This window comes from Hypanus sabinus, chromosome 2, assembly GCF_030144855.1.
Source record: "Hypanus sabinus isolate sHypSab1 chromosome 2, sHypSab1.hap1, whole genome shotgun sequence".
NCBI lineage: Eukaryota > Metazoa > Chordata > Chondrichthyes > Myliobatiformes > Dasyatidae > Hypanus > Hypanus sabinus.
In genome coordinates, this window is record NC_082707.1 from 4,536,993 (window position 1) to 4,564,125 (window position 27,133).

The following is a 27,133-nucleotide window of genomic DNA, read 5'->3' on the forward strand; positions in this document are numbered from 1 at the left end:
TCCTTCCTAATGTCAATCTGTTTCATTTCCTCTGTTACCCTATGTCCTTGGCCCATCCATACATCTGGGAGATTGCTTGTGTCTTCCTTAGTGAAAACAGATCTAAAGTACTCATTAAATTCTTCTGCCATTTCTCTGTTTCCCATAATAATTTCACCCAATTCATTCTTCAAGGGCCCAACATTGGTCTTAACTATCTTCTTTCTCTCCACATACCTAAAAAGCTTTTGCTATCTTCCTTTATATTCCTGGCTAGCTTGCGTTCGTACCTCATTTTTTCTCCCCGTATTGTCTTTTTAGTTAAGTTCTGTTGTTCCTTAAAAACTTCCCAATCATCTGTCCTCCCACTCACCTTAACTCTATCATATTTCCTTTTTTTTTAAATGCTATGCAATCTCTGACTTCCTTTGTCAACCACTGTGGCCCCTTTCCCCCCTTTGAATCCTTCCTTCTCTGGGGGATGAACTGATTTTGCACCTTGTGCATTATTCCCAAGAATACCTGCCATTGCTGTTCCACCGTCTTTTCTGCTAGGCTATCCATCCAGTCAACTTTGGCCAGCTCCTCCCTCATGGCTCCATAGTTTCCCCTGTTCATCTGTAACACTGACACCTCCGAGCTGCCCTTATCCTTCTCAAATTGCAGATAAAAGCTTATCATATTGTGATCGCTACCTCCTAATGACTCCTTTACTGCGAGATCGCTTATCAAATCCTGTTCATTACATAGCACTAAATCCAGAATAGTCTTGTCCCTGGTCAGCTCTCATACAAGCTGTTCCAAGAATGCATCCCGTAGGCACTCTACAAACTCCCTATCCTGTGGTCCAGCACCAACCTGATTCTCCCAGTTCACCTGCATGTTGAAATCCCCCATAACTACTGCAACATTACCTTTGCCACATGCCAATGTTAACTCCCTATTCAACTTGCACCCAATATCCATGCTACTGTTTGGTGGCCTGTAGACAACACCCATTAGGGTCTTTTTGCCCTTACTGTTCCTCAGTTCTATCCACACAGACTCTACTTCTCCTGACCCTATGTCCCCCCTTGCAAAGGACTGAATCTCATTCCTCACCAACAGGGCCACCCCACCCGCTCTGCCCACATTTCTGTCCCTACGATAGCACGTATACCCTTGTACATTCATTTCCCAGGTCTGATCTCCCTGCAGCCATGTCTCCATTATCCTAACAACATCATAGTTACCCATTCGCACCTGGGCTTCAAGCTCATCCGCCTTATTTCTGACACCGTGCATTCAGATATAGAATTTTTAACCCATTTCTCCTCTCTCTGTTTGAACTGCTGCCTATTGTGCTTAACCCAGCTCCCCGAACTCCCATCGGGCTATACGCCCCTAGAATTTTGTTGTCCTTCCTAAATTTACTTATTCTTTCAACACGTTTAACTCCATGTTCCGTCAGACCATCCCTCTGTACATGAGTCCTCCTTATCACTTGTTCCGCCTCACCTTCCTCTACTACACACTTAATATTCCAGAACTGTGTAATCCCCACCTGTCCTTTATTCTTCATCTCACTATCCTCCCTCACATTCTGGATCCCTGCCCCCTTGCAAATTTAGTTTGCATGAGTTAGGAAAATCTTTTATACAATGGATTAAAACTTTAAATACTAATCAAACTAAAGTAGTTACAAATGGTCAGATTTCAACACCATTTTGCTTAACGAGGTCAACTAGACAAGGCTGCCCATTATCACCTGCTTTATTTGTATTAGCAATAGAATCATTAGCTGAATTAATTAGAACAGATTCAGACATTGGCGGCTTTAGAGTTAATCAAGAAGAATATACGATTAATTTATTTGCTTATGATGTTTTGATTTATTTAACAAACCCATTGCAATCTTTGCAAAGATTATCTTTTAGATTGGAAGAAAGTATCAGGGTATAAAGTAAATTGGGATAAAAGTGAAATTTTACCTCTTACCAAAGGAAATTATAATCAATGTCAATTAGTAACTCAATTTCGATGGTCAATAAATGGGATAAAATATTTAGGTACTAGAGTTGACAATGATGTAAAAAATTTATATAAACAAAATTATTTGCCATTATTAAAAAAAATAAAAGAGGATCTTGATAAATGGATGATGTTACCAATAACATTAATAGGTAGAGTTAATGCTGTAAAAATGAATATATTTCCTAGATTGCAATATTTATTCCAAACTTTACCAACACAATTACCTCAGAAGTTTTTTCAAGAACTGAATAAATATGTAAGGAAATTTCTTTGGAAAGGAAAGATGTCAAGAATCTCACTGGAAAAATTGACGTGTAAATTTGATTTAGGAGGGTTACAACTTCCAAATTTTAAGAATTATTATAAAGCAAATCAACTTAGATTTATTGCATCTTTTTTTGATGAAAAAAACCCGGCATGGATTAGAATAGAATTAGATAAGATAGGAGAAAACATACCAGAAGATTTTATATATAAATGGGAATCCAAATGGATACGGGAAAAAAAGAATCTCCTATATTAGGCCATTTGATTGATTTATGGAATAAGGTAAATATGGATGATGAGATAAAGAAATCTTTATTAGCAAAAAGAACTTTAATTCAAAATAGGCTTATTCCTTTTACAATGGATAATAAACTTTTACATAATTGGTTCCAAAAGGGGATTAAATATATAGGTGATTGTTTTGAAGGAGGTATATTGATGTTGTTTGATCAATTAAAAATAAATATAAAATATCAACCAACACTCTTTTCTGTTATTTTCAATTAAAGGCTTATTTACGAGAAAAGCTGCAACGGTTTCTTGATCACACTCCTCCTCACCTATCATCTACCTCTGGTTTGCCCCCCAGTTTCCTTTCTCCCATGGTTCACTCCCCTCTCCTATCAGACTTCCCCTTCTCCAGCCCTTTACCTTTTCCACACATCACCTCCCAGCTTCTTACTTAGTCCCCATCCACCTGGCTTCACCTATCACCCTCTTCCCCCTCACTCAGCCTTCTTAATCTGGCATCTTCCTTTCCACTCTTGTTGAAGGGTCTCAGTCCAAAATGTCGACTACCCAAAATGCAACATCCATCAATGCTGCCTGACCTGCTGAGTTCCTCCAGGAGGGAGAGGGAGAGTTCTGTCTGAGCAATTAACCTAATGACACATATGTCTTTGGCCTGTGGAATGAAATCAGAGCAGAAGAAACTCAGGAGGTCACAGAGAGAATGTACTGTACAAACTCCTCACGGACAGTGGTGGAACTGAACCCAGGTCGCAGTAATAGCATTATGGCAATCACTATGCTTTTGTGCTGCCTGATCACAGTCAAATCTAATCACAATCCTAACTGTGTATGTTGAGTTCTGTGTTTCTGCCAAGAAGCGGTTCAGTATGTGCCTCGGGGTCAGGAAGGGGAAGTCGAGGGAACACACACCAGTCCTCATCGAGGGATCGGCATTGCAAAGGGTGAGCAGGTTCAAGTTCTAGAATGTCACCATCGCTGAAGATTATCCTGGGCCCAACATACTGATGAAATTACAAAGAAGTCATGACAGTGGCTACATTAGGACTTTGAGGAGACTTGACAGGTCATCAAAGATACATTTTTTTTAAACAGATGTACCATGGAGAGCATTCTAACTGGTTGCATATCCATCTGGTATGGAGGGGCCACTGCATAGGATCGAAACAAGCTGCAGAAAGTTGTAAACTCAGCCAGCTCCACCATGGGCACCAGCTTCCCAGCACGGAGGCTATCTTCAAAAGATGATGCCTCAAAAGGGCAGCCTCCATCATAAGGACCTCCATCACCCAGGCCATGCCCTCTTCTCATTGCTACCATCAAGGAAGTGGGACAGGAACTTGAAGACACACTCAATGTTTCAGGAACAGCTTATTTACCTCTACATCGGATGTCTGGATGGACAATGAACCCACGTACGCTTCTTCATTATTATATCCTCCCTTTTTGCGCTACTTTTTAAATGTAAATTTTATAAATATTTCTTATTAGGTATTGCAATATACTGCTGCTGCAAACAAAAAACTCAGGACACGTGCCTGATTAAACCTGATCTGGATTCAAATTCAGTAGATTGGGATGGGATGGGGAATGGTTCTAGTCTCCTTTGCGGGGACGAAGCCTTTGAATTCTTCCAACCATATTGCATGTAATATCCCATTCCACCACATGAGGGCAGCCATGGATCTGACTGCAAGTGACTAATTTCTGTGATCAGTGCAGATATGAGAATTACAGATTCATCATAGGAACAGTGAATGCATCGTTAGAGTTAACAAGGATGGGCTGGAGGGGGTCGGGGGCGAAAGTGTCACCACAGATTCCCGCAGCAATGTACCATGTTCAGAAAACAACACAAGAAGACAATAGCAAGACAACAAACACGAGAAAATCTGCAGGTGTTGGAAATCCAGAGCAACACTCACTGGAGGAACTTAGCATGTCAGGCAGCATCTATGTAGAAGAGTCAACAGTCGATGTTTTAGGACGAGACCCTTTGTCAGGACACACACAGGGCTCATTAAACGTAATACGCATCTGTGTGTGTTGCAAAAGCAAGTCAAGGCCCTTTCCCACACAGTCCTGCTGATCCAGACGGGCCTCGGAGCCCAGGACAGGCAGTCTTCCACCGAGCCTGTGACAGGTTGTAGATTCATAGAGTGTTACAAGACAGAAACATGCCCTTCAGCCCATCTAGTCCGTGCCATGTTGTTATTGTGCAATAGTCTTATCGACCCTACACCCGGACTATAGCCCTCCATACCCCTCCCATCCATGTACTTATCCAGATGTCTCTTGAACGTTCAATCAAGCCCACTACCACTGGTTTCACAATCGCACCACCCTCTCAATGAAATTCCCCTTAAATATCTCACATTTCACCCTTAACCTCTGAGAGTCATGGACCACTACAGAACAGAAAAACGCCATTCAGCCTGCCTCATGAGAGCATAAGAAATAGGAGCAGGGTAGGCCATTCGGCCCATCAAGCCTGACCTGTCTCAATAAGATCATGGCTGATCTGTCCGTAAACTCAGCTCCAGCTGCTTACCTTATCTCCATAACCCGTAATTCCATTGCTATGTAAAAACCTATCTGTTTCTTAAATATATTTAGTGAAGGAGCCTCAAATGCTTCCCTGGGCAGAGAATTCCACAGATTCACCACTCTCTGGGAAAAACAGTTTCTCCTCATCTCCGTCCTAAATCTTCTCCCCTGAATCTTGAGGCAATGTCCCCTATTCTAGTCTCACCTATCAATGGAAACAACTTTTCTACTAGTTTATCAATCCCTTTCAAAATTTTGTGTAAGATCCCCTCTCATTCTTCTGAACTCCAGAGAGTATAGACCCAGGCGACTCAATCTCTCCTCAGAGGTTAACCCCTTCATCCCTGGAATCAACCTGGTGAACCTCCTCTGCACTGCCTCCAAAGCCAGTATATCCTTCCTCAAGTATGGAGACCAGAACTGCACACAGTACTCCAGGTGCGGCCTCACCAGTACCCTGTATAGTTGCAGCATGACCTCCCTGCTCTTGAATTCAGTCCCTCTAGCAATGAAGGCCAACAATCCGTTTGCCTTCTTAATAACCTGCTGTACCTGCAAGCCAACATTTTATGATTCATGAACAAGCACTCCCAATTCCCTCTGCACAACAGCATGCTGCAATCTTTCACCATTTAAATAGTAATTTGCTGCTCTATTATTCCTTACAAAGTGGATGATCTCGCATTTACCAACTTTGTATTCCATCTGCCAGACCTTGGCCCACTCACTTAACCTATCTATATCCCTCTGCAGACTCTCCACATCCTCTGTACAATTTTCTTTTCCACTCAGTTTAATGTCATCAGCAAATTTTGCTACGCTACACTCAGTCCCCTCTTCCAAATCATCAATGTAAATGGTAAACAGTTGCAGGCCCAGCACCGACCCCTGTGGCACCCCACTCACCACTGACTGTCAACCAGAGAAACATCCACTTATACCAACTCTCTGCCTTCTATCGGTTAACCAATCCACTATCCATGCCAATACACTTCCTCCAACTCCATGCATCCGTATCTTATTTATAAGTCTCTTGTGCGGCTCCTTATTGAATGTCTTCTGGAAATCCAAGTATACGACATCTACCTGTTCCCCTCTATCCACTGCACTAGTTTTGTCCTCAGAGAACTCCAGTCAGTTTGTCAAACAGGACCTGCCCTTTCTGAATCCATGGATTCTGTCTGATGGAACCACTCTTTTCTAAATGTTTCGCTATTTCATCCTTAATGACAGCTTCAAGCATTTTCCCGACTACAGCTGTTAAGCTAACTGGCCTAGAGTTGCCCGTCTTTTACCGACATCCTTTTTAAAAAAGTGGCCTGACATTTGCTGTCTTCCAATCCACCGGGACCTGCCCAGGGTTTACAGAGTTTTGATCAATAATTACCAACACGTCTACTATAACCTCTGCCAATTCCTTCAGCACCATGGGATGCATCCCATCATGACCAGGGGACTTACTTACCTCAGGCCCTCTAGTTTGCTGATCACCATCTCTTTAGTGACAGTGAAATTATCGAGGTCCACACCTCCCATTTCTTCCATAACATCCTTCTTTGGCATTTTAGATGTGTCCTCCACCATGAAGACTGACACAAAATAGTCTTTCAATGCCTCAGCCATTTCCTTATCACCCAATATCAATTTCCCCTTCTTGTCTTCCAAGGGACCTATGTTGACTTTAGCCACCCTCTTCCACTTTATATATTTATGAAAACTTTTCTATCTTTTTTATATTTTGTGCTAATTTACTTTCATACTCTATCTTTCCTTTCCTTATTTCTTGTTTGGTTGTTCCCTGTTGCTTGTTAAAGTTTTCCCAATACTCCAGTCTCCCACTATTCTTTGCAACTTTGTACACATGAGATTTTAATCTGATACTATCTTTTATTCCCTTAGTTACCCAAGATTGGCTCCCCCCACACTTACTGTCCTTACTTTGGACTGGAAGATATTTTTGTTGAGCACTGTGAAAAATCTCTTTGAAAGTATTCCAGAGTTCCTCAACTATCCTACCAATCCACATTAGCCATCTCCTCCCTCATCCTATTCTAGTTTCCCTTGTTCAAGCATAATACACTAGTTTTGAGATCTATTTCATCCTCCATATAACCATATAACAATCACAGCACGGAAACAGGCCATCTTGGCCCTCCTAGTCTGTGCCGAACCCTTAATCTCACCTAGTCCCACCTACCCACACTCAGCCCATAAACCTCCACTCCTTTCCTGTCCATATACCTATCCAATTTTACCTTAAATGACACAACTGAACTGGCCTCTACTACTTCTACAGGAAGCTCATTCCACACAGCTATCACTCTTTGAGTAAAGAAATACCCCCTCGTGTTTCCCTTAAACTTCTGCCCCCTAACTCTCAAATCATGTCCTCTCGTTTGAATCTCCCCTACTCTCAATGGAAACAGCCTATTCACGTCAACTCTATCTATCCCTCTCAAAATTTTAAATACCTCAATCAAATCCCCCCTCAACCTTCTACGCTCCAATGAATAGAGACCTAACTTGTTCAACCTTTCTCTGTAACTTAATTGCTGAAACCCAGGTAACATCCTAGTAAATCGTCTCTGCACTCTCTCTAATTTATTGATATCTTTCCAATAATTCGGTGACCAGAACTGCACACAATATTCCAAATTTGGCCTTACCAATGCCTTGTACAACTTTAGCATTACATCCCAACTTCTGTACTCAATGCTTTGATTTATAAAGGCCAGCGTTCCAAAAGCCCTCTTCACCACCCTATGAGACTCCACCTTCAGGGAACTATGCACAGTTATTCCTAGATCTCTCTGTTCCTCTGCATTCCTCAATGCCCTACCATTTACTCTGTATGTTCTATTTGGACTATTCCTGCCAAAATGTAGAACCTCACTCTTCTCAGCATTAAACTCCATCTGCCAACGTTCAGCCCATTCTTCTAACTGGCATAAATCTCCCTGCAAGCTTTAAAAATCCACCTCATTATCCACAACACCTCCTACCTTAGTATCATCGGCATACTTACTAATCCAATTTACCACCCCATCATCCAGATCATTTATGTATATTACAAACAACATTGGGCCCAAAACAGATCCCTGAGGCACCCCGCTAGTCACCGGCCTCCATCCCGATAAACAATTATCCACCACTACTGTCTGGCATCTCCCATCTAGCCACTGTTGAATCCATTTTATTACTCCAGCATTAATACCTAACGACTGAACCTTCTTAACTAACCTTCCATGTGGAACTTTGTCAAAGGCTTTGCTGAAGTCCATATAGACTACATCCACTGCCTTACCCTCGTCAACATTCCTCGTAACTTCTTCAAAAAATTCAATAAGGTTTGTCAAACATGACCTTCCACGCACAAATCCATGCTGGCTACTTCTAATCAGATCCCGTCTATCCAGATAATTATAAATACTATCTCTAAGAATACTTTCCATTAATTTACCCACCACTGATGTCAAACTGACAGGTCTATAATTGCTAGGCTTCCTTCTAGAACCCTTCTTAAACAATGGAACCACATGAGCATACGCCAATCCTCCGGCACAATCCCCGTTTCTAATGACATATTAAAGATCTCCGTCAGAGCTCCTGCTATTTCTACACAAACTTCCCTCAAGGTCCTGGGGAATATCCTGTCAGGACCCGGAGATTTATCCACTTTTAAATTTCTTAAAAGCGCCAGTACCTCTACCTCTTTAATTGTCATAGTTTCCATAACTTCCTTACTTGTTTCCCACACCTTAGACAATTCAATATCCTTCTCCTTAGTGAATACCGAAGAGAAGAAATCATTCAAAATCTCTCCCATCTCCTTCGGTTCCACACATAGCTGACCACTCTGATTCTCTAAGGGGCCAATTTTATCCCTCACTATCCTTTTACTTTTAATATAACTGTAGAAACCTTTCGGATTTACTTTCACCTTATTTGCCAAACCAACCTCGTATCTTCTTTTAGCTTTTCTAATCTCTTTCTTAAGATTCCTTTTACATTCTTTATATTCCTCGAGCAATTCCTTTACTCCATGCTGCCTATATCTATTGTAGACATCCCTCTTTTTCTGAACCAAATTTCTAATATCCCTTGAAAACCATGGTGCTCTCAAACCTTTAACCTTTCCTTTCACCCTAACAGGAACATAAAGATTCTGTACCCTCATAATTTCACCCTTAAATGACCTCCATTTCTCTATTACATCCTTCCCATAAAACAACTTGACCCAATCCACTCTCTCTAAATCCCTTCGCATCCCCTCAAAGTTAGCCTTTCTCTAATCAAAAATCTCAACTCTAGGTCCAGTCCTGTCCTTCTCCATAATTATATTGAAGCTAATGCTATTGTGATCACTGGACCTGAAGTGCTCCACAACACATACATCTGTCAGCTGACCTATCGCATTCCCTAACAGGAGATCCAACACTGCCCCATCTCTAGTCGGTACTTCTATGTTTTGTTGCAAATAACTATCCTGCACACATTTCACAAACTCTAAACTATCCAGCCCTTTTACAGAATGAGCTTCACAGTCTATGTGTGGAAAATTAAAATCTCCCACAATCACCACCTTGAGTTTACTACAAATATCTGCTATCTCCTTACACATTTGCTCTTCCAACTCACGCGCCCCATTAGGTGGCCTATAATACACTCCTATCAGTGTTACTGCACCTTTCCCATTCTTCAATTCCACCCAAATGGCCTCCCTAGAGGAGCTCTCTAATCTATCCTTCCAAAGCACCGCCATAAGATTTTCTCGGACAAGCAATGCAACACCTCCTCCTCTGGCCCCTCCTACTCTATCACACCTGAAGCAACTAAATCCAGGAATATTTAGTTGCCAATCACAACTTTCCTGCAACCATGTTTCACTAACAGCTACAACATCATAATTCCAGGTATCAATCCACGCTTTAAGCTCATCCACCTTTCTTACAATGCTCCTAGCATTAAAATAGATACATTTAAGATACTCTCCATCTCCTCCTCTCTTTCCATCCCTAACAATGATTTCAAATTTATTATCCTTTTCTTTCTTCTCCCCTACATCTTCGGGCTGAGCGCATCCCGTCTCCATCACCTACCTTTCCTCCCTCACACACTATTTACTTGCTCCACTGGTGAACTAACCTCCTCTCCCATAGTCTCCCGCCCCCCCATCTTACTAGTTTAAAGTCTGCCCTGTAGCCCTAGCAAACCTCCCCGCTAGGATATTGGTCCCCCCAGGATTCAAGTGTAACCCGACCTTCTTGAACAGGTCACGCCTGCCCCAGAAGAGGTCCCAATGATCCAGAAACTTGAATCCCTGCCCCCTGCTCCAATCCCACAGCCACGCATTCATCCTCCACCTAATTCTATTCCTACTCTCACTGTCGCGTGGTACAGGCAGTAATCCCGAGATTACTACCTTTGCGGTCCTTCTTCTTAACTGCCTTCCTAACTCCCTATACTCTCATTTCAGGACCTCTTCCCCTTTCCTTCCTATGTCATTGGTACCTACATGTACCACGACCTCTGGCTCTTCACCCTCCCACTTCAGGATATCTTGGACACGATCAGAAACCCTGGCACCAGGGAGGCAAATTACCATCCGGGACTCCCGGTCACCTCCACAGAAACGCCTGTCTGAGCCCCTGACTATTGAGTCCCCTATTACTATGGACCTCTTTCTTCTAACCCTACCCTTCTGAGCTACAGGGCCGTCCTCTGTGCCGGAGGCTCAGCCACTGTCACTCCCACCAGGTAGGCTGTCACCCCCAACAGTACTCAAACATGAGTACTTATTGTCAAGGGGTACAGCCACTGGGGTACTCTCTAGTACCTGCCTCTTCCCCTTACTGATTGTAACCCACCTATCTGCCTCCCGTGGTCCCGGAGTGACCACCTGCCTGTAACTCCTCTCAATCACCTCCTCACTCTCCCTGACCAGGCGAAGGTCATCGAGCTGCAGTTCGGCGCACCTGGCGCAGATGTGGACGTCCGGGAGGCTAGGAGACTCCAGGATCTCCCACATCTGACACCGAGAACAACAAGCTGCCCTCACACTCATACCTCCCAAATAACTGAAAATACAAGAACTAAAAGATAAGCCTACTGTGCCCTCTTCCGCCTAAGCCCTCTGAGCCCAAGCCCTACACTCTGCGCCCGGCTCACTCCGCTGCCCACAAACAAAACATCTGAATGCGAAATTCAATCACACTACGATCACTCTTTCCAAGAGGATCCCTGACTACAAGATTGTTAATCCTACCTGTCTCACTGCACAGGACTAGATCTAAGATAGTATTTTTCCTTGTAGGTTCACTAACATGCTGCTCAAGAAAGCCATCACGAATGCATTCTTTGAAATCTTCCTCAAGACTTCCTGGACTAACCTGATTCACTCCATCTATGTGTAAGTTAGAATCCCCCATGACAACTGCTGTTCTGTTCTTACAAGCCTCAGTTATTTCTTGGTTAATCACCTCTGCCACTGCAATATTTTCATTAGGTGGTCTATAGACAACACCCACCAGTGTTTTTTTTCCTTTACTATTCTTAATCTCTACCCAGATGGACACTACGTTCTGCTCCGTAGATCTTCTATCATCTCTCACAATTGCCCTGATCAAGAGCGACACTCCACCTCCTTTGCCTTTCTGCCTATCTTTCCGTATTACTTGATACCTTTGGATATTTAATTCCCAGTCATCTCCACCTTGCAACCAGGTTTTAGTAATGGCCACTAAATCATATGTCTTGGTACTGACCTGAGCCACAAGTTCACTAACCCAGTTTCTAATACTAAGGGCATTTAGGTAAAGTGCCGATCTCATTTTCTGCCTAGGCCCAGACCATAGTCCTCCATACCTATGGCATCCACGTACCTATCTAAACTTCTCTGAAATGTTGCAATCAAATTTGCTCGTTCCTCACTCTCACCACCCTCTAAATTAGTTCCTGACTCCAGACTTGCAGATGATGTACGAGAAATATCACTGTGGAAGATGCTACCCTTGGATGTGCTTTGCTGGTACAGAAAATATTCTTTGGGTAAGGCCAGTTTGTAATTTGCAAACAGAGCAGGAAAGGACACTCTCCCAAAACTCCACCGTGGTCTGTGGGCAGTTTGTTCTCTACACAACACTGCCATGGCAGGGTAGCGGTCGGCACTACGCTATTACAATTCAGGGTGTTCTGGAGTTCATTTACGGCATCGTTCGCACGGAGCCTCTGTGCATCCTCCCTGTGGAATGCGTGGGTTTCCCCGGGTGCTCCGGTTTTCTCCCACAGTCCAAAAATGTACCGGGTTAGTTAACTGGTCATTGTACATTGTCCCATGGTTAGGTTAGGATTAATCACGATTGTGGGAATGCTTGTGTGGCTCAAAGAGTCCGATCGGCCTACTCCACACAGTATCGTTAAATAAAATAAACAGACAGCTTTGGTCGTGTAGTGAGCAACACTGCAGCTGGAGTGAATGAAGATGTCCCTATAAGAGAAAGGAGCTGAACTATACCATTCGGCCCATTGAGTCTGGTCTGTCATTTCATCATGACTGATTTATTAACCCTCTCAACCCCATTTCTCTGCTTTCTCCCAGTAACCTTTGACACCCAACTAATCAAGAATCTTACCCAACTATAATCAATGGACGTGTGGTAATTAATTCCACAGAATCACCACCCTCTGGTAAAGAAATTCCTCATCTTTGCTCGAAAAGAACTTAAAGATAAGAAAGAGACAATCATTCAAGGATTGTACTACAGGTCTCCTGCTGGACAAGAACTGGAAGAGCAAATATGTTGACAAATGAAGCAAGAGCAAAATAACGCCACGGAGATTCTGCAGATCTCAGAGAAACACACACAAAATACTGAAGAAACTCAACTCCTTACAATCCGTCTAGGTGGTCTTTAAGGTAAAGGCATGAACATTGGTTTCTCCAATTTCTGGTAATTTCCCCCCTCCCCTTCCCTCTTCCTCATTTTTCCACTCTCTCTCTCCCCCCGCCCCCCCCCCCCCGCTTACATCTCCTCACCTAGCTATCAGCTCCCTGGTGTCCTTCCTCCTTCCTTTTCTCCCATGGTCCACTCTCCTCTCCTGTCAAATTGCTTCTTTTCCAACCACTTACCGTTTCCACTTATCAGCTCCGAGAGCCCCTTTGCCTCTCCCACCTGGCTTCACCCATCACCTTCTACAGTGTCCATCTTCCCCTCCCCCATCTTCCTTCCAGATCCTTCCTTTCCAGTCCTGATGAAGGGTCACGGCCCGAAGTGTTGACCGTTAATTCATTTCCATAGACACTGCTGAGTTCTTCCAGCCTTCTGTGTGGGTTATAATGGCAATGTTCCCATTCGTTAGCACAGTTGCTGGAAGTACAGAGCCACACACACAAAGCACTTGAGAAACTCAGCAGGTCAGGCAGCATCTGTAGAGGACAATAAATAGTTGATATTTCAGCCTGGGACCTTTCGTCAGGACTGGAAAGGAAGAGGGATGCTAGAATCATTTTGGAGGAAAAAATTGGAAAATTCAGTGTTTCTATCATTATGTTGGAGGTCCCCAGGTGCAATATGTAGTGCTGTTCCTGTAGTTTGTGTTTGCACCTGCTAGTGGAACAGGCCAAGAACAGTGTGGGAAAGGAGAGCTGAAGTTACATATTACTAGAAGCTCATGTTAGCCATTGTGAGCAGAAATCAGGTCACCCCATCTGTACTTGTGCCTTGTCAACCAATTACCCTGTCTACGCAGCACTGAAACTTCCACCAAACCCTTCAAAGGCAGGATCAGCACAGTGTAGAACAAAAAACTAGTTCAATACAGATCACACAAACACAAGAGCTTCTGCAGATGCTGGAAATCTGGAGTAACACATATAAAATTCTGGAAGAACTCAGCAGATCGGGCAGCATCAATGGAATTGAATAAACAGCTGATGTTTCCGGCCGAGCCTCTCCATCAGGACTGGAAAGGAAGGGAGAAGATGTCAGAATGAATAGGTGGGGGAAGTGGAGGGCGGATCACTAGAAGGTCATAGGTAAAGCCAGGTGCGTGGGAAAGGCAAAGGGCTGGAGAAGAGAGAAAATGATAGGAAAGGAGAGTGGACCATGGGAGAATGGGGAGGAGGAGGGGCAACAGAGGGAGGTGATAGGCAGGTGAGAGGTATGAGATATGAGGTAAGAGGCCAGAGTGAAAAATAGAAGAGGGAAGGGGAGGGGAAAAGAAGAATAGAGGAAAAAATTACTAGGTTGGAGAAATGAAAGTTCATACCATCAGTCTGGATACCGCCTGGACAGAATACAAGGTGCTGCTACTCCAACCCATGAGTGGCAGACGAGGGGACCATGGACCGACATGTCAGGATGGGATTGGAATTAAAATAGTCGGTCACCGGGAAATTCTGCTTTTGGCAGATGGAGCAGAGGTGCTTGATGAATTGGTTGCATTGAGGCTGAACACAGATTTACAGGAGGCAAAATTTATAACACAGAAACACACTTCAAGGCAAGGCAGTTAGAAAGGTCTCTTTCTAGTTCAATGATGGAATAGCAACTGGACTTTACTGGGTTTGACAAGGCAGGAGACCCAAGCTGGGATGGAATTCCCCTCTAGTGGACAGCAAGAGTGAGACACTGCCAGACTCCTTTCCTCTGGTGTACACTACCACATATCCATACTAAGGCAGTCCATGTCACTTCCTCCTGTAACACCATTGACTAGAGGCAGAAGTGTAATACACCTTTTGTTTTTGACACCCAGTCTCTTCAAATGGAGATGGTTTTGTCAGGGAGTATGCTGGAGTTATATGAATATTGCAGATAATAATTCAAACAAGAAGTAGTCTTCAGCGCTTGTTGTAGATTGCAAGGAGTAAACTGAAGTTAAAAGCACAGGGAACCTCATAGACTAAGAGATATGGTTTGCAAAGTAGTGACCATGAAACAGTTACATACTCGTCAGCCAAGCATTAAGACAATGGGGTTGTGTTAATTGGCCTGCACCAAACCAGGTGGCATGAGTCAAGTTATTTACACAATTGTGACTTGAGTTATGCTGACAACGAGATGGATGTTATTACTTAGCATCTCAAACATATTCAGAGCTATAGGCAAACAGTAGTAGTTTGTGTACTCAGAGACGTCCTAACAACATTAATTTGGGCGTCTGGGATTTCTGTCCACAGAAGCTTTGAGTCTTTTTATATGAATTACTTTGTGACAAAGATGTTTGAATATTCAGAGATGCCTCACTGTAGACATGTAATTCAAAGGAAGCATTCTCAACTCAAGGTATTGAAGTAAACAATGTAATTGTAATTACCGAGATTGTATTGAATCACCCACTGTTACTGTTGATCTTAAATGTATAAAAATTAACCTTTGGGTTAGTGAGCCTCTACTGGGAGTGTCTCCAGAATGATGCCTGCTCGTTGTGCTGAATAAAGACTTGTATATTATCAGCTTCAGTGTCTCTCTGGTGATTCTGACCACAGGGTAATTCTGTTTGTGAGGTTTTCTGTTACGACAGCCTTAACTCAGCAGTGATTCACTACTTACCATCCCTTCTGGCCTCTGTGTCTGACACAAGCCTGTTACTGTTGTAACCTCTATGCCATATAGTGGGTTCTGCAGCAGAAACTATCAATGTAGCTCAGGAAAGTATAACTCTTCAATATTACTGAGCAATTTTTTAAATTTAGAACGGCATATATTTACATGAATCCCAAGAAAGCTGGAATTACTCAGCAGGCCAAACAGTAAATCATAAACACAAGAAATTCTGTAGATGCTAGAAATTCAGAGCAACACACACAAAATGCTGGAGAAACCCTGCAGGTCAGATGGCATCCATGGAGAGGAAAAAAAAGTCAGTGTTTCAGGCTGTGATCTTTCACCAGGACTGGAAAGGAAGAGGGAAGAAGGCAGAAGAAAAAGGTGGGGAGGAAGGGATGAGGCACAAGTTGGCAGAGACCAGGTGAGGGGGAAAATGGGTGGGTCAGGGAATTAAATGAGAAGCTGGAAGGTAAGGGCTGGAAAAGAAGGAATCTGAGAAGAGAGGAGAGACCCTGGAAGGAAGGGAAAAAGGGGACTGAAAGGAGGTGATGGGCAGGAGAGAAGAGAAGGACTAAGAGGAGGGCCAGAATGGGGAACAGAAAAAGACAAGAGTCAGGAGAAATGATCAAGTTAGAGAAACCAATGTTCATGACCTACTGAATTCCTCCAGCACTTTGAGTATAGGTCAGGCAGCATCTGCAGAGAGAGAAACAGTTCCATTCCTGGTTCAAGAAGTTTGTGCCATTTTAGCTCCAGAACTTTTTTTTAAAAGAACCGTCCCAAAGGTCTGATCATCAGGATGATGTATGGTGTGACCCTGGTAGTTTTCCCCAGAATTACTCTTCCCTTGCCAAGACTGGGTTTTCCTGCTGGATTTCTGGCAAGACAGCTCTGGTGTAAAAATCTTCCAGCTTCTCCACAGTTTCCTTCCAGAACTTTCCATTGAACTCCACGGGGACAACAGCGATGTCCTGCTCAGTGTAGACCACAAAGTCAGTCTTGCTGATGCCTGTGACGGCCATCTGGCACTGGACCTGGGTGAAGTATGGGTGGTTCTTCTTCAGCTTGTCCTTGCTCTCCAGGCAGAAATCCTTGTCTTCACAAGCCTTGTTGATGCTGTGCTTCCGGTGTTTATAGGGGCACTTCACTTCCAGCAGGCCCACAACATCCCCGGTCTTCTTGTCGACCACTAGCCCGTCGGGACTGGCTGCCAGCCAGTTCTTGGCTGGATCAATGAACAGGCCGCAGGGACGCACCTCCACCTCCTTCTGCAGGTCCTTCGACTTGAGCCCCTCGTACCTCTTGACGGCATCTAGCTCATGGTTGATGCCCCATTTCATGGCTGGGGTCATCACACTGGATCCCTGTCCCAGGATCGGCTTCAGGTAGGATTGCGGGACCTCACTACTCTTGCCATTCACAAACCTGCAGTGGGAGATTTTGTGGGCAACTGAGGCCGTGATGCGGTTGCTGCGCCACTTGAACCACTCAGGGTTCTCCCTTTGCCCGCGGGTGTCCCGCTCGATTTCTGCCGCCCTCTGCCTGTTGATCTTCTGTGGGCTGGGGTCAGTCCTCCGGCCAAGCCGCCCGGCAGGCTCGGAGGGTTTGCCCACTGCCCGAGGATTGGTGCTGGCTCTCTCGCTGGCTGACGGAGCACTCCGGCTCTGTCTCCTTGTTTCCCTGCTGCTAGAACAGGTGGGTTTCTGTCCTCCGGGGGAACTGGGGCCGGTGTGGGGGTGCGGGGGACTTCCTGCACTCAGTGGCTTGGTGGTTCCACGCCGTGTAGATGGGGCCCCTGCAGCCTGGGTCCTGGATCCGGAGATTTTGGGGCCAGCTGCTTCACGGACGGGAGGCAGTGCTCCCTGCTGAGGCTCACGTTGCTTCGGGGTGCCGCCAGACTTCCGCTGGTTCTTGGAAGGATTTGCAGCCATTTGGGAAATTATGCCAACTTCTGCCAACAACAAAAATCAATTAAAAAACAACAAAAATGGGGACAGTGAAAGAAGGCAAAACAACATGTAGCAAGAACGTTTGTGCAGAGAGAGCAGCGACACGTCCTGGAGAATGGGGAGCATGAGATTAAAGCATTCAACATGGAACTGTATAGCACAGTGTGGCACAGGCCCTTTGGCCCATGATGTTGTGCCAACCCTACTTTCAGATCAATCTAACCCTTCCCTCCCACATAACCCTCCATTTTTCTCTCATCCATGAGCTTATCCAAGAGTCTCTTAAATGTCCCTAATAATTCAGAGTCAGGTTTAATATCGCTGGTGTATGCCATGAAACATATTGTTCTATGGCAGCAGTAATTTATGGCACATCATTAAAAATCTATAAATTACAATACGAAATATATCTTCAAAATAGAAAAAAAATTGAGGGAGCAAAATAAAATTGAGTTAGTGTACATGGGTTCATTGTCATTCAGCAATCTGATATCAAAGGGGAAGAAGCTGTTCCTAAAGCAGGCAGTGTGCGCTCTCATCCCTGATGGTAGCAATGCGAAGGGGGCATTCCTGGATGATGGGGGTCCGTAATGATGAATGCTACTTTTTTGAGGCATTAGCCTCTACCACCACTGCTGGTTCCATTCACCCACCAGCAGTGGTAAATATCCTTCGCACCCTCTCTAAAACTTCCACATTCTTCCCACGAGGCAACCAGAACTGAGCATCTTACTCCTCAAATGGTCTAAACAGAGTTTTATGAGCTACAAAGTTAGCTCACAGCTCTCAAACTCATTGTCTGATTACTGAAGACCAACACACAATATGCTTTCTTAACCAGCATATTAACTTGTGCAGCAACTTTGAAGGATCTATGGATGTGGAGTCCAAGATCCTTTTGTGCCATCACACTATTCAGAATCCTGTCATTGATAAAGTATAAGGGAATTGGGACCTGTGCAAAAGGGAAGGGTTGCACTTGAATCTGAGGGGGATTGATATTTTTGCAGACAGGTTTACCAGAGCTGTTGGGAGTGTTTTGAACTAATATGGCAGAGGAATGGGTACCAGTATGATAGAGCTGAGGATGAGCCAGCAGGTTTACAAGTAGATGATGGGTGTAACATGAATGGAAGGAAGGTCAAGCCAATGACTGGGTACAAATGTAGATAGAGCAAAGAGTTAAATTGTTATGGATTGGGAAGGTTTGCAGGCTATGAACAGGTACACAGGTGGGAAAGATTTAGAAGATTATGGGCAGATACATGGATTGGAAAGGTTTACAGGTTATGGGCAGGTACATGGACTGGAAACATTGAGAAGATTATGGTAAGATACACAGATTGGAAAAGTCTACAGTTATATGCAGGTACATTGATTGGACAAGTTTAGACAGTTATTGGCAAATACATGGATCACTGCCTGTGCCGTGTGAGAGTGAGAATAGGAATAGAATGAGGTGGAGGATAAATGCGTGGCTGAGGGAATGGAGCAGGGGTCAGAGGTTGAGATTTCTGGATCATTGGGACATCTTTTGGGGCGGGTGTGACCTGTACAAAAAAGGACTGGTTGCACGAATCCCAGGGGGACCAATATTCTGGCGGGCAGGTTTGATAGAGCTGTTGGGGAGGGTTTAAACTAGTTTGGCAGGGGGGTGGGAATCAGAATGTGATTAAGGTAGAAGGACAAGGGCAAGATGCTAAGAGTTCTGAGTTGATGAGGAATGACAGGCAGGGGACAAAAGATAATTGTAGCCAGTTAAAGGGGTTGAAATGTGTCTAGTTCAATGCTAGGAGTATTAGGAACAAGGAGGATGAACTTAGAGTATAGATTAGTACATGGAACTACGATGTTGTGGCCATTACTGAAACTTGGTTGTAGAAAGGGCAGGATTGGATGATGCAGGTCCCGGGGTTCAGGAGTTTTAAAAGGAATAGGATGGGAGGTAGAAAAGGAGGGGAAATGGTATTGCTGGTCAGGGATAGTATCATGGATATAGAAAGGGTGGACGCTGCAGAGGGAGTGTCCACGGAGTTGATCTGGGTGGAAGTCGGAAATAGGAAGGGATCAATCACTGTGCTGGGAGTAGTCTATAGGCCCCCAAATTGCCCTTGGGACACCGAGGAGCAGATAAGCAGGCAGATTTTAGAATGGTGCTGGAAATACAGGGTAGTAGTTATGAGTGATTTCAACTTCCCTCATATTGACTGGCACCTCCTGAGTGCAAGGGGGATAGATGGGGCTGAATTTGTCAGGTGTTTTTAAGAAGGATTCCTGACACAGTATGTGGACAGGCTGATGAGAGGAGAGGCTATACTGGATCTAGTTCTGGGTAATGAACCTGGTCAGGTGACAGACCTCTTGGTGGGGGAGCATTTTGGTGAGAGTGACCACAACTCCCTTAGCTTCAGCACAGCTATGGAAAGGGATAAAATCAGATGAAATGGTAAAGTGCTTAACTGGGGAAGGGCTAACTTTGAGGGGATGAGGCAGGAACTAGTGAGAGTAGATTGGAAACAAATGTTCAAAGGGGAAAGCACAGAAGTAATGTGGGAGAAGTTTAGGGACCACTTGAGCTGGGTTCGGGATAGGTTTGTCCCACTGAGGCAAGGAAAAAATGGTAGGAAAAGGGAACCATAGCTGACAAAACATGTGAGGCAACTTGTCAAGAGGAAAAAGGAAGCATATGTTAGATATAAGAAGCAGGAAGTAGGAGGGGCTTATGAGAAATATAGGGTAGCCAGGAAGGAGCTAAAGAAAGGACTTAGGAGAGCTCGAAGGGAGCATGAGAAGGCCTTGGCATGTAGGATTAAGGAGAACCCCAAGGCGTTCTACACGCATGTGAAGAACAGGAGGATGACGAGAATGCAGGTTAAAGGATAAAGAGGGCAACATGTACCTGGAGGCGGAGGAGGTTGGGGAGGTCCTAAGTGAATACTTTGCTTCAGTATTCACAAGTGAAAAGGATCTTGATCAGGATGAGGTCGAAGTAGAGTAGGCCTGTGTGCTGGACAATGTGGAGATTAAGGAAGAAGTAGTGCTGGATCTTCTTAAAAACATTAAGATTGATAAATCCCCAGGGCCAGATATGATACACCCCAGGTTGTTGTGGGAATTGAGAGAAGAGATCGCAGGAGCATTAGCTATGATCTTTGAATCCTCTGTGGTTACAGGGGAAGTGCCAGAGGGCTGGAGATTGGCAAATGTAGTTCCCTTATTTTAAAAAGGTAATAGGGAGAAACCTGAGAACTACAGACCAGTGAGTCTTACATCGGTGGTCTACAAACTACTGGAAAGGATTCTTAAGGATAGGATCTACGAGCATTTGGAGAACTACAGTCTACTCATGGATAGTCAACATGGCTTTGTGAAGGGAAGGTCGTGCCTCATGAGCCTGACTGAGTTTTTTGAAGAGGTAACAAAAGAGATTGATGAGGGTAGGGCAGTTGATGTGGTCTACATGGACTTTAGCAAAGCATTTGACAAGGTCCCTCACGAGAGACTCATCCAGAAAGTCATGAGGCATGGGATAAGTGGAACCTTGGCTGTTTGGATAAAAAAATTGGCTTAAAGGAAGAAAGCAGAGGTAGTTGTGGAAGGAAAGTATTCTGCCTGGAGGTCGGTGACTAGTGGAGTGCCGCAGGGATCTGTGCTGGGACCCCTGCTATTTGTGATTTTTATAAATCACCTGGATGTAGAGGCAGAAGGATGGGTGAGTAAGTTTATGGATGACACGAAGATTGGAGGAGTTGTGGATGGAGCTGTAGGTGGTCGAACATTACAAGAGGATATAGATAGGCTGCAGAGTTGGGCAGAAAAATGGCAGATGGAGTTCAATCCGGACAAGTGTGAGGTGATGCATTTTGGAAGGACAAACCAGAAGACTGAGTACAGGATTAATGGTCAGTTACTTAAGAGTGTGGATGAACAAAGGGACCTTGGGGTTCAAATCCATACATCCCTCAAGGTCGCTGCACAGGTTGATAGGATAGTTAAGAAGGCCTATGGGATGCTAGACTTCATTAAAAGGGGGATTGAGTTCAAGAGTAGAGAGGTCATAATGCAACTCTACAGATCTCTGGTGAGACAGCACAGAGTATTGTGTTCAATTCTGGTCACCTCATTATAGGAAGGATGTGGAAGCTATGGAGAGGGTGCAGAGATTTACCAGGATGTTGCCTGGTTTGGAGAACAAATCTTATGAAGCAAGGTTAGCAGAACTGGGACTTTTCTCTTTGGAGTATAGAAGAATGAGGGGACACTTGATAGAGGCACATGGATGAAAGAAAAATAGAGGGTTATGGGGTAGTGTGGGTTTAGTACTTTTTAAAAAAAAAGGATTATATGGGTTAGCACAACATGGAGGGCTGAAGGGCCTGTACTGTGCAGTAGTGTTCTATGGTTCTATAACAATTTAGAAGTTTAGGGATAAGTACCCAGATTGGAAAGGTTTACAGTTTATGGGCAGATATAGTACACAGATGGAAAAGGTTTACAGACTATGAACAGGTACATGAATCATGACGATTTACATGGTTAGAGACAGGTACATGGAAATATATCTTATTTTCTCTCTTTCTTTTTTCCCTCGGTCTCAGCCTGAAATGTCAACTGTACTCTTTTCCATAGATGTTGCCTAGCCTGCTGAGTTCCTTCAACATTTTGTGTGTGTTGCTTGGATATCCAGCATCTCCAGATTTTCTTGTTTGTGACTGGATTGGAAATATTAGCAATTACATGGATTGGAAAAAGTTAGAATGCTATTGGCCAAATGACAACAAATGGCACAGGATTAAGATAGGGCATCCTGGTTGTCATGGACCAGATGGGCCAAAGGATCTGTTCCTATGCTCTACGTGGGGCTGCCTGGCCTTTTAAAAGTGTCCAGCATTTGACCTTTATATTCCGGAGTTCCCAAATGTACAATATTGTTGCCTTTGTCCCTGGACATCACCCATCATGATACAAGTCCAGGGCACATTGAGAATTAGCTGGAAATCAAAAAGGCTGCTGTCGGTAAAAGTGATTGTGGAACTGAAAGGTTGTGGTGTGAAATGCAGTTGATTCATTGTCCAATCTGCTTCCAGCAGTCTCTCAGAGAGCACATTCCACATATGACAATGAGTCACAGTGTACAGAACAGAAACTGGGTCTTACTGACTACAGGAATCTGTTTGCCTGGATTAGGGCCATGTTCTCTGCCTCCCAGCAGCTGTCTCCACCTTCACCCCTTGTCTACTCAATTTTTAAAGCAAATTTTATTATCAAAGTACATATACACGTGTCACCAGATGTACCAGTACCCTAGGATTCATTTGCTTGAGGACATTCACAGTAAATAGAAAGAAACACAATAGAATCAATGGAAAACCACACATGACCAACAGGGACAAATAACTAATGTGCAAAAGACCATAAACTGTACAAATACAGAAATAAAAAAAAAATAAGCAACAATTTTTGTGAATACAAGTTTTAGTGTCCTGAAAAGTGAGTCCATTGGTGTAGAATCAGTTCAGTATTGGTGCGAGTGAAGTTATCCCCTCTGTTTCAAAAGCCTGATGCTTGAGGGGTAATAACTATTCCTGAAGTTGGTGCTGTGGGACTTGAGGCTCCTGTATATCCTTCCTGATGGTAGCAGCTTTTTAACCCCACTCTGCCTCCCAACTCTACCCCTCCCCTCCCTAGTTTGACCTGACTGTCATTCTCCACCCCTCCACAGTCCTCCCATCACCTCTGGCCCCTGGCTCACTGCACCCCTTCTTTATACTGACAATCTCAACCCTGATTCAGGGAAATGTATAAGAAAGAAAAGAAATGGCTAATAAGAGAAGGCAGTTTTAATGTGATTGGAGGAAAGTATAGGAGGGGATGTCAGAGGTAATTTATTGACTTATTTACACAGGGTGAGGGTGTGCCAAGGGTGGCGGTAGAGGCTGCTACATTACAGACATTTAAGAAACTCTTGGATGGGCACATGGATGAGAGAAAAATGGAGAGCTTGCGGGACGGAAGGGTTAGACTGATCTTGTAGCTTAAAAAGATTGAAACAGCACTGAGGACTGTTGTATGCTGTATGTCCTCTGCCCACTGCTCTGTTGTAGGCTGCACACTCCACAAAGCCTAACATCTCTGAATGAACATCTGTTCCCTATCCAGAGCACAAACCTGCAGTGTGAGGTTTAGAGTTCGAGAGAACACCCCTGTAGCCAATGACATGGTCTCAGGAGTCTCTTTTTTCTGTTTAGTCAGTAATGGTTGTTCATAAAGACCCTTCTCAACCTTCCCTGCCAAGTTCATACACAGACAAAACTCTCTGTTCCTCTACCCTGTCTTGCATTACAGCACTTAACCTCTCTAGAGTCTATAGCTTGTGGTTAAACCGTTTAAAACTAGTACAGACATGATGGGCAGAATGGCCTTTGTTCCTCTGGTTTGCTCTCACATTCTAAAGGCGTGTGGGTTGGGATTAATGAGTTGCACGCTATGATGGAACTGACCCTCGCGGGCCATTGCCAGCACAATCCTCACCTATCTGATTTGAAGCCAGTGATACATTTCACTGTGCGTTTTGATGTTGTGAAACTTTAGCCTCTGCAATGTGTGACTGTACACGTTGTGGTACGGAAAGCAAATACAATGTTTGCATTCATTTTGAGAGGAATAGAATATAAAAGCAAGAATGCAATGTTTAGTCTTTATGAGGCATTGGTCAGACCATACATGGAGTATTGTGAACAACTTTGGGCCCCTTATCTAAGAAAAGATGTGCTGGCATTGGTGAGGGCCCAGAGCAGAATCCTGAGAATTTTTCTGAGTCTGTAAGGGTTAACCTATGAGGAGCATTTGATGGCTCTGGGCCTGTATTCACTGGAGTTTCAAAGAATGAGGGGGTGGAGGGATCTCAGTGAAATCTATCAAATATGGAAAAGCCTACAAAGAGTGAAGGTGGAGAGAATGTTTCCAATAGTCTCTGCGATCAGAGAGCACAGACTCAGGATAGAGGGATGTCCCTATAGAACAGAGATGAGGAGGAATTTCTTTAGCCAGAGTGTGGTGAATCTGTGGAATTTATTGCCACTGACAGCTGTGGGGGCCGAGTCATAGGGTATATTTAAAGTAGAGGTTGGTATGTTCTTGGTTAGACAGAGAAGGCAGGAGAATGGGTTGAGAGGGATAATAAATCAGCCATGATGGACTGGCAGATACTTGATGGGCCAAATGACCTAATTCTGCTATGATGTCATATGGTCTTATGATAGATGTGGCTGTGAAAGTACTGGACATTGGGGCAGGAAGCCAGGGTTTCAGGAGTCCTGTTGCTTTATAAATAGGCTGCTGGTGGGGAACTGTGGCTCTTGATTCAGTGCTGAGCTCCAGGCCTCTTCCTGTCTGATGTGCAGCTGGAGGTAAAACAACTTTGTGAATTATGGATTGAAAACAGGTGATTCTTCTAAACCTTCTAAATGCAAGATATTGTACTGATGCTGGAAATCCAGAGCAACACACACAAAATGCTGGAGAAATTGAGCAGGTCAGGCAGCATTAATGGAAGTGAATAAACAGTCAATGTATCAGGGTGAGACACATCATGAGGACTGGAAAGAAGAGGAAAGGTCAAAATAAGGTGGGGGAGGGGAAGAACTACAAGCAAGAAGGTGACAGGTGAAGCCAGGTGGGTGGGGGAAGGGGGGTGGTGAGAAGCTGGGAGGCAATGGGTGGAAAAGGTGAAGGGCTGGAGAAGAAGGAATCTTGAGGAGAGGAGAGTGGACCATGGGAGAAAGGGAAGGAGGAGGGGCACCAGGGGAGGTGAGAAGCAGGTGAGGAGAAGAGGCAAATGGCCAGAGTGGGAAGTAGAAAAGGGCATGAGGAGGGAAAACAATCACTACAAGTTGGAGAAATTGATGTCAGGTTGGAAGCTATCCAAACAAAATTTCAGGTGTTGCTTCTCAAACCTGAGAGCGGTCTCATCGTGGCACAAGAGGCAGCGGTGGAAATGGCAGAAATGGAACTGGGTTTGGAAATAACAGAGTTGGCCACCAGGAAAACCAACTTTATTCAGAAGGATCGGGATTCCGGGGGGGGGGGGGTAGAACAGGGAAGATACAAGGCATATGTCAGAACGGGAAGTGGGGGAGTGGGGGGGGACGCAGAGCGGGAGGGGAGAAAGGCAGGGCGGGGAGGGGGGAGAACAGAGAGATACTGGGGATATGCCAGAACGGGAAGGGGGAAGGAAGAAGATCGGGAAGGCGGGGGGGGGGGGGGGGGGGAGGAAGAAGATCGGGAAGGCGGGGGGGGTGGGGGGGGAAGGAAGAAGATCGGGAAGGCGGGGGGGGGGGGGGAAGGAAGAAGATCGGGAAGGCGGGGGGGGGGGGGAAGGAAGAAGATCGGGAAGGCGGTGGGGGGGGGGAGGAAGAAGATCGGGAAGGCGGGGGGGGGGGGGGGGGGAAGGAAGAAGATCGGGAAGGCGGGGAAGGAAGAAGATAGGGAAGGCGGGGGGGGGGGGGAAGGAAGAAGATCGGGAAGGCGGGGGGGGGGGAAGGAAGAAGATCGGGAAGGCGGGGAAGGAAGAAGATCGGGAAGGCGGGGAAGGAAGAAGATCGGGAAGGCGGGGGGGGGGGAAGGAAGAAGATCGGGAAGGCGGGGGGGGGGAAGGAAGAAGATCGGGAAGGCGGGGGGGGGAAGGAAGAAGATCGGGAAGGCGGTGGGGGGAAGGAAGAAGATCGGGAAGGCGGTGGGGGGGGGAAGGAAGAAGATCGGGAAGGCGGGGGGGGGGAAGGAAGAAGATCGGGAAGGCGGGGAAGGAAGAAGATCGGGAAGGCGGGGGGGGGAAGGAAGAAGATCGGGAAGGCGGTGGGGGGGGGAAGGAAGAAGATCGGGAAGGCGGGGGGGGGGGGAAGGAAGAAGATCGGGAAGGCGGGGGGGTGAAGGCAGAGCGGGTGAGGGGCGGGAAGGAGGAACAGGACGTGGGGGGGGGGGGTAAATACAGAATCGAGGGGAGGACGGAGGATAAGCCGAACCCTTTCCCTTCTGAAACATTTCCCTGTTGTAGTTTGTTGTGCACGTTACCCGGAAGTACGACTCAGCACCGCGCCAGGGTAAAAACATAAAACGCTCGGATCCCGGGATTCCGCTCCGTACCTGAACGAGATCCCCAGTGTAGATCCAGAAACGGGCCGCTCTGGAGTTAAACCGGATGGTTCTAACTCCTGCCTGCACAATCTCCACCCTCGGGACTCCGGCTCCGCCTCGCTCCTGCGCATCCTCGCCACAATTTAAAAGGGCAACGGCAAACAAGGGAAAATCTGCAGATGCTGGGAATCCAAGCAACACACACAATGCTGGAGGAAAAGAGTACGGTCGATGTTTCCGAACGAGACCCTTCTTCAGGACTAGAGAAAAAAAGATCAGTCAGAATTAGAAAGTGGGGAGGGGGGAGGAAGAACCACAAGGGGAGCGGTGAAGTAAAGAGAGGGAGGATGAATGATGAAGGATACAGGGCTGGAGAAGGGGAAATCTGATAAGAGAAGTCAGTAGGCCATGGAAGAAAAAAAACTGGGAGGAGCACCAGAGGGAGGT

At 45.2% G+C, this 27,133-nt stretch overlaps 1 protein-coding gene across 2 annotated transcripts; it reads right to left on the minus strand.

Annotated features, from left to right (window-relative positions):
* Positions 1–15,344: 15,344 nt before the first annotated feature.
* Positions 15,345–26,801, minus strand: LOC132406183 (uncharacterized). 2 transcript variants are annotated; one of them, XM_059991498.1, is made up of 2 exons: positions 26,696–26,801; positions 15,345–17,556 (listed from the first exon to the last, which is right to left on the minus strand). In XM_059991498.1, exon 2 carries the CDS (start codon positions 17,534–17,536, stop codon positions 16,442–16,444), a length of 1,095 nt encoding a protein of 364 aa, XP_059847481.1. In that variant the 5' UTR covers positions 17,537–17,556; positions 26,696–26,801; the 3' UTR covers positions 15,345–16,441. The 2 variants fall into 2 exon arrangements, with proteins under 2 accessions (XP_059847481.1, XP_059847490.1); XM_059991507.1 differs by having other exon boundaries at positions 15,345–17,553; positions 26,696–26,792.
* Positions 26,802–27,133: the final 332 nt, after the last annotated feature.

Bases quoted from the DNA above. Each gene is read 5' to 3' on its own strand.
- LOC132406183 (XM_059991498.1), bottom strand. From the start codon at position 17,536: ATGGCTGCAAATCCTTCCAAGAACCAGCGGAAGTCTGGCGGCACCCCG.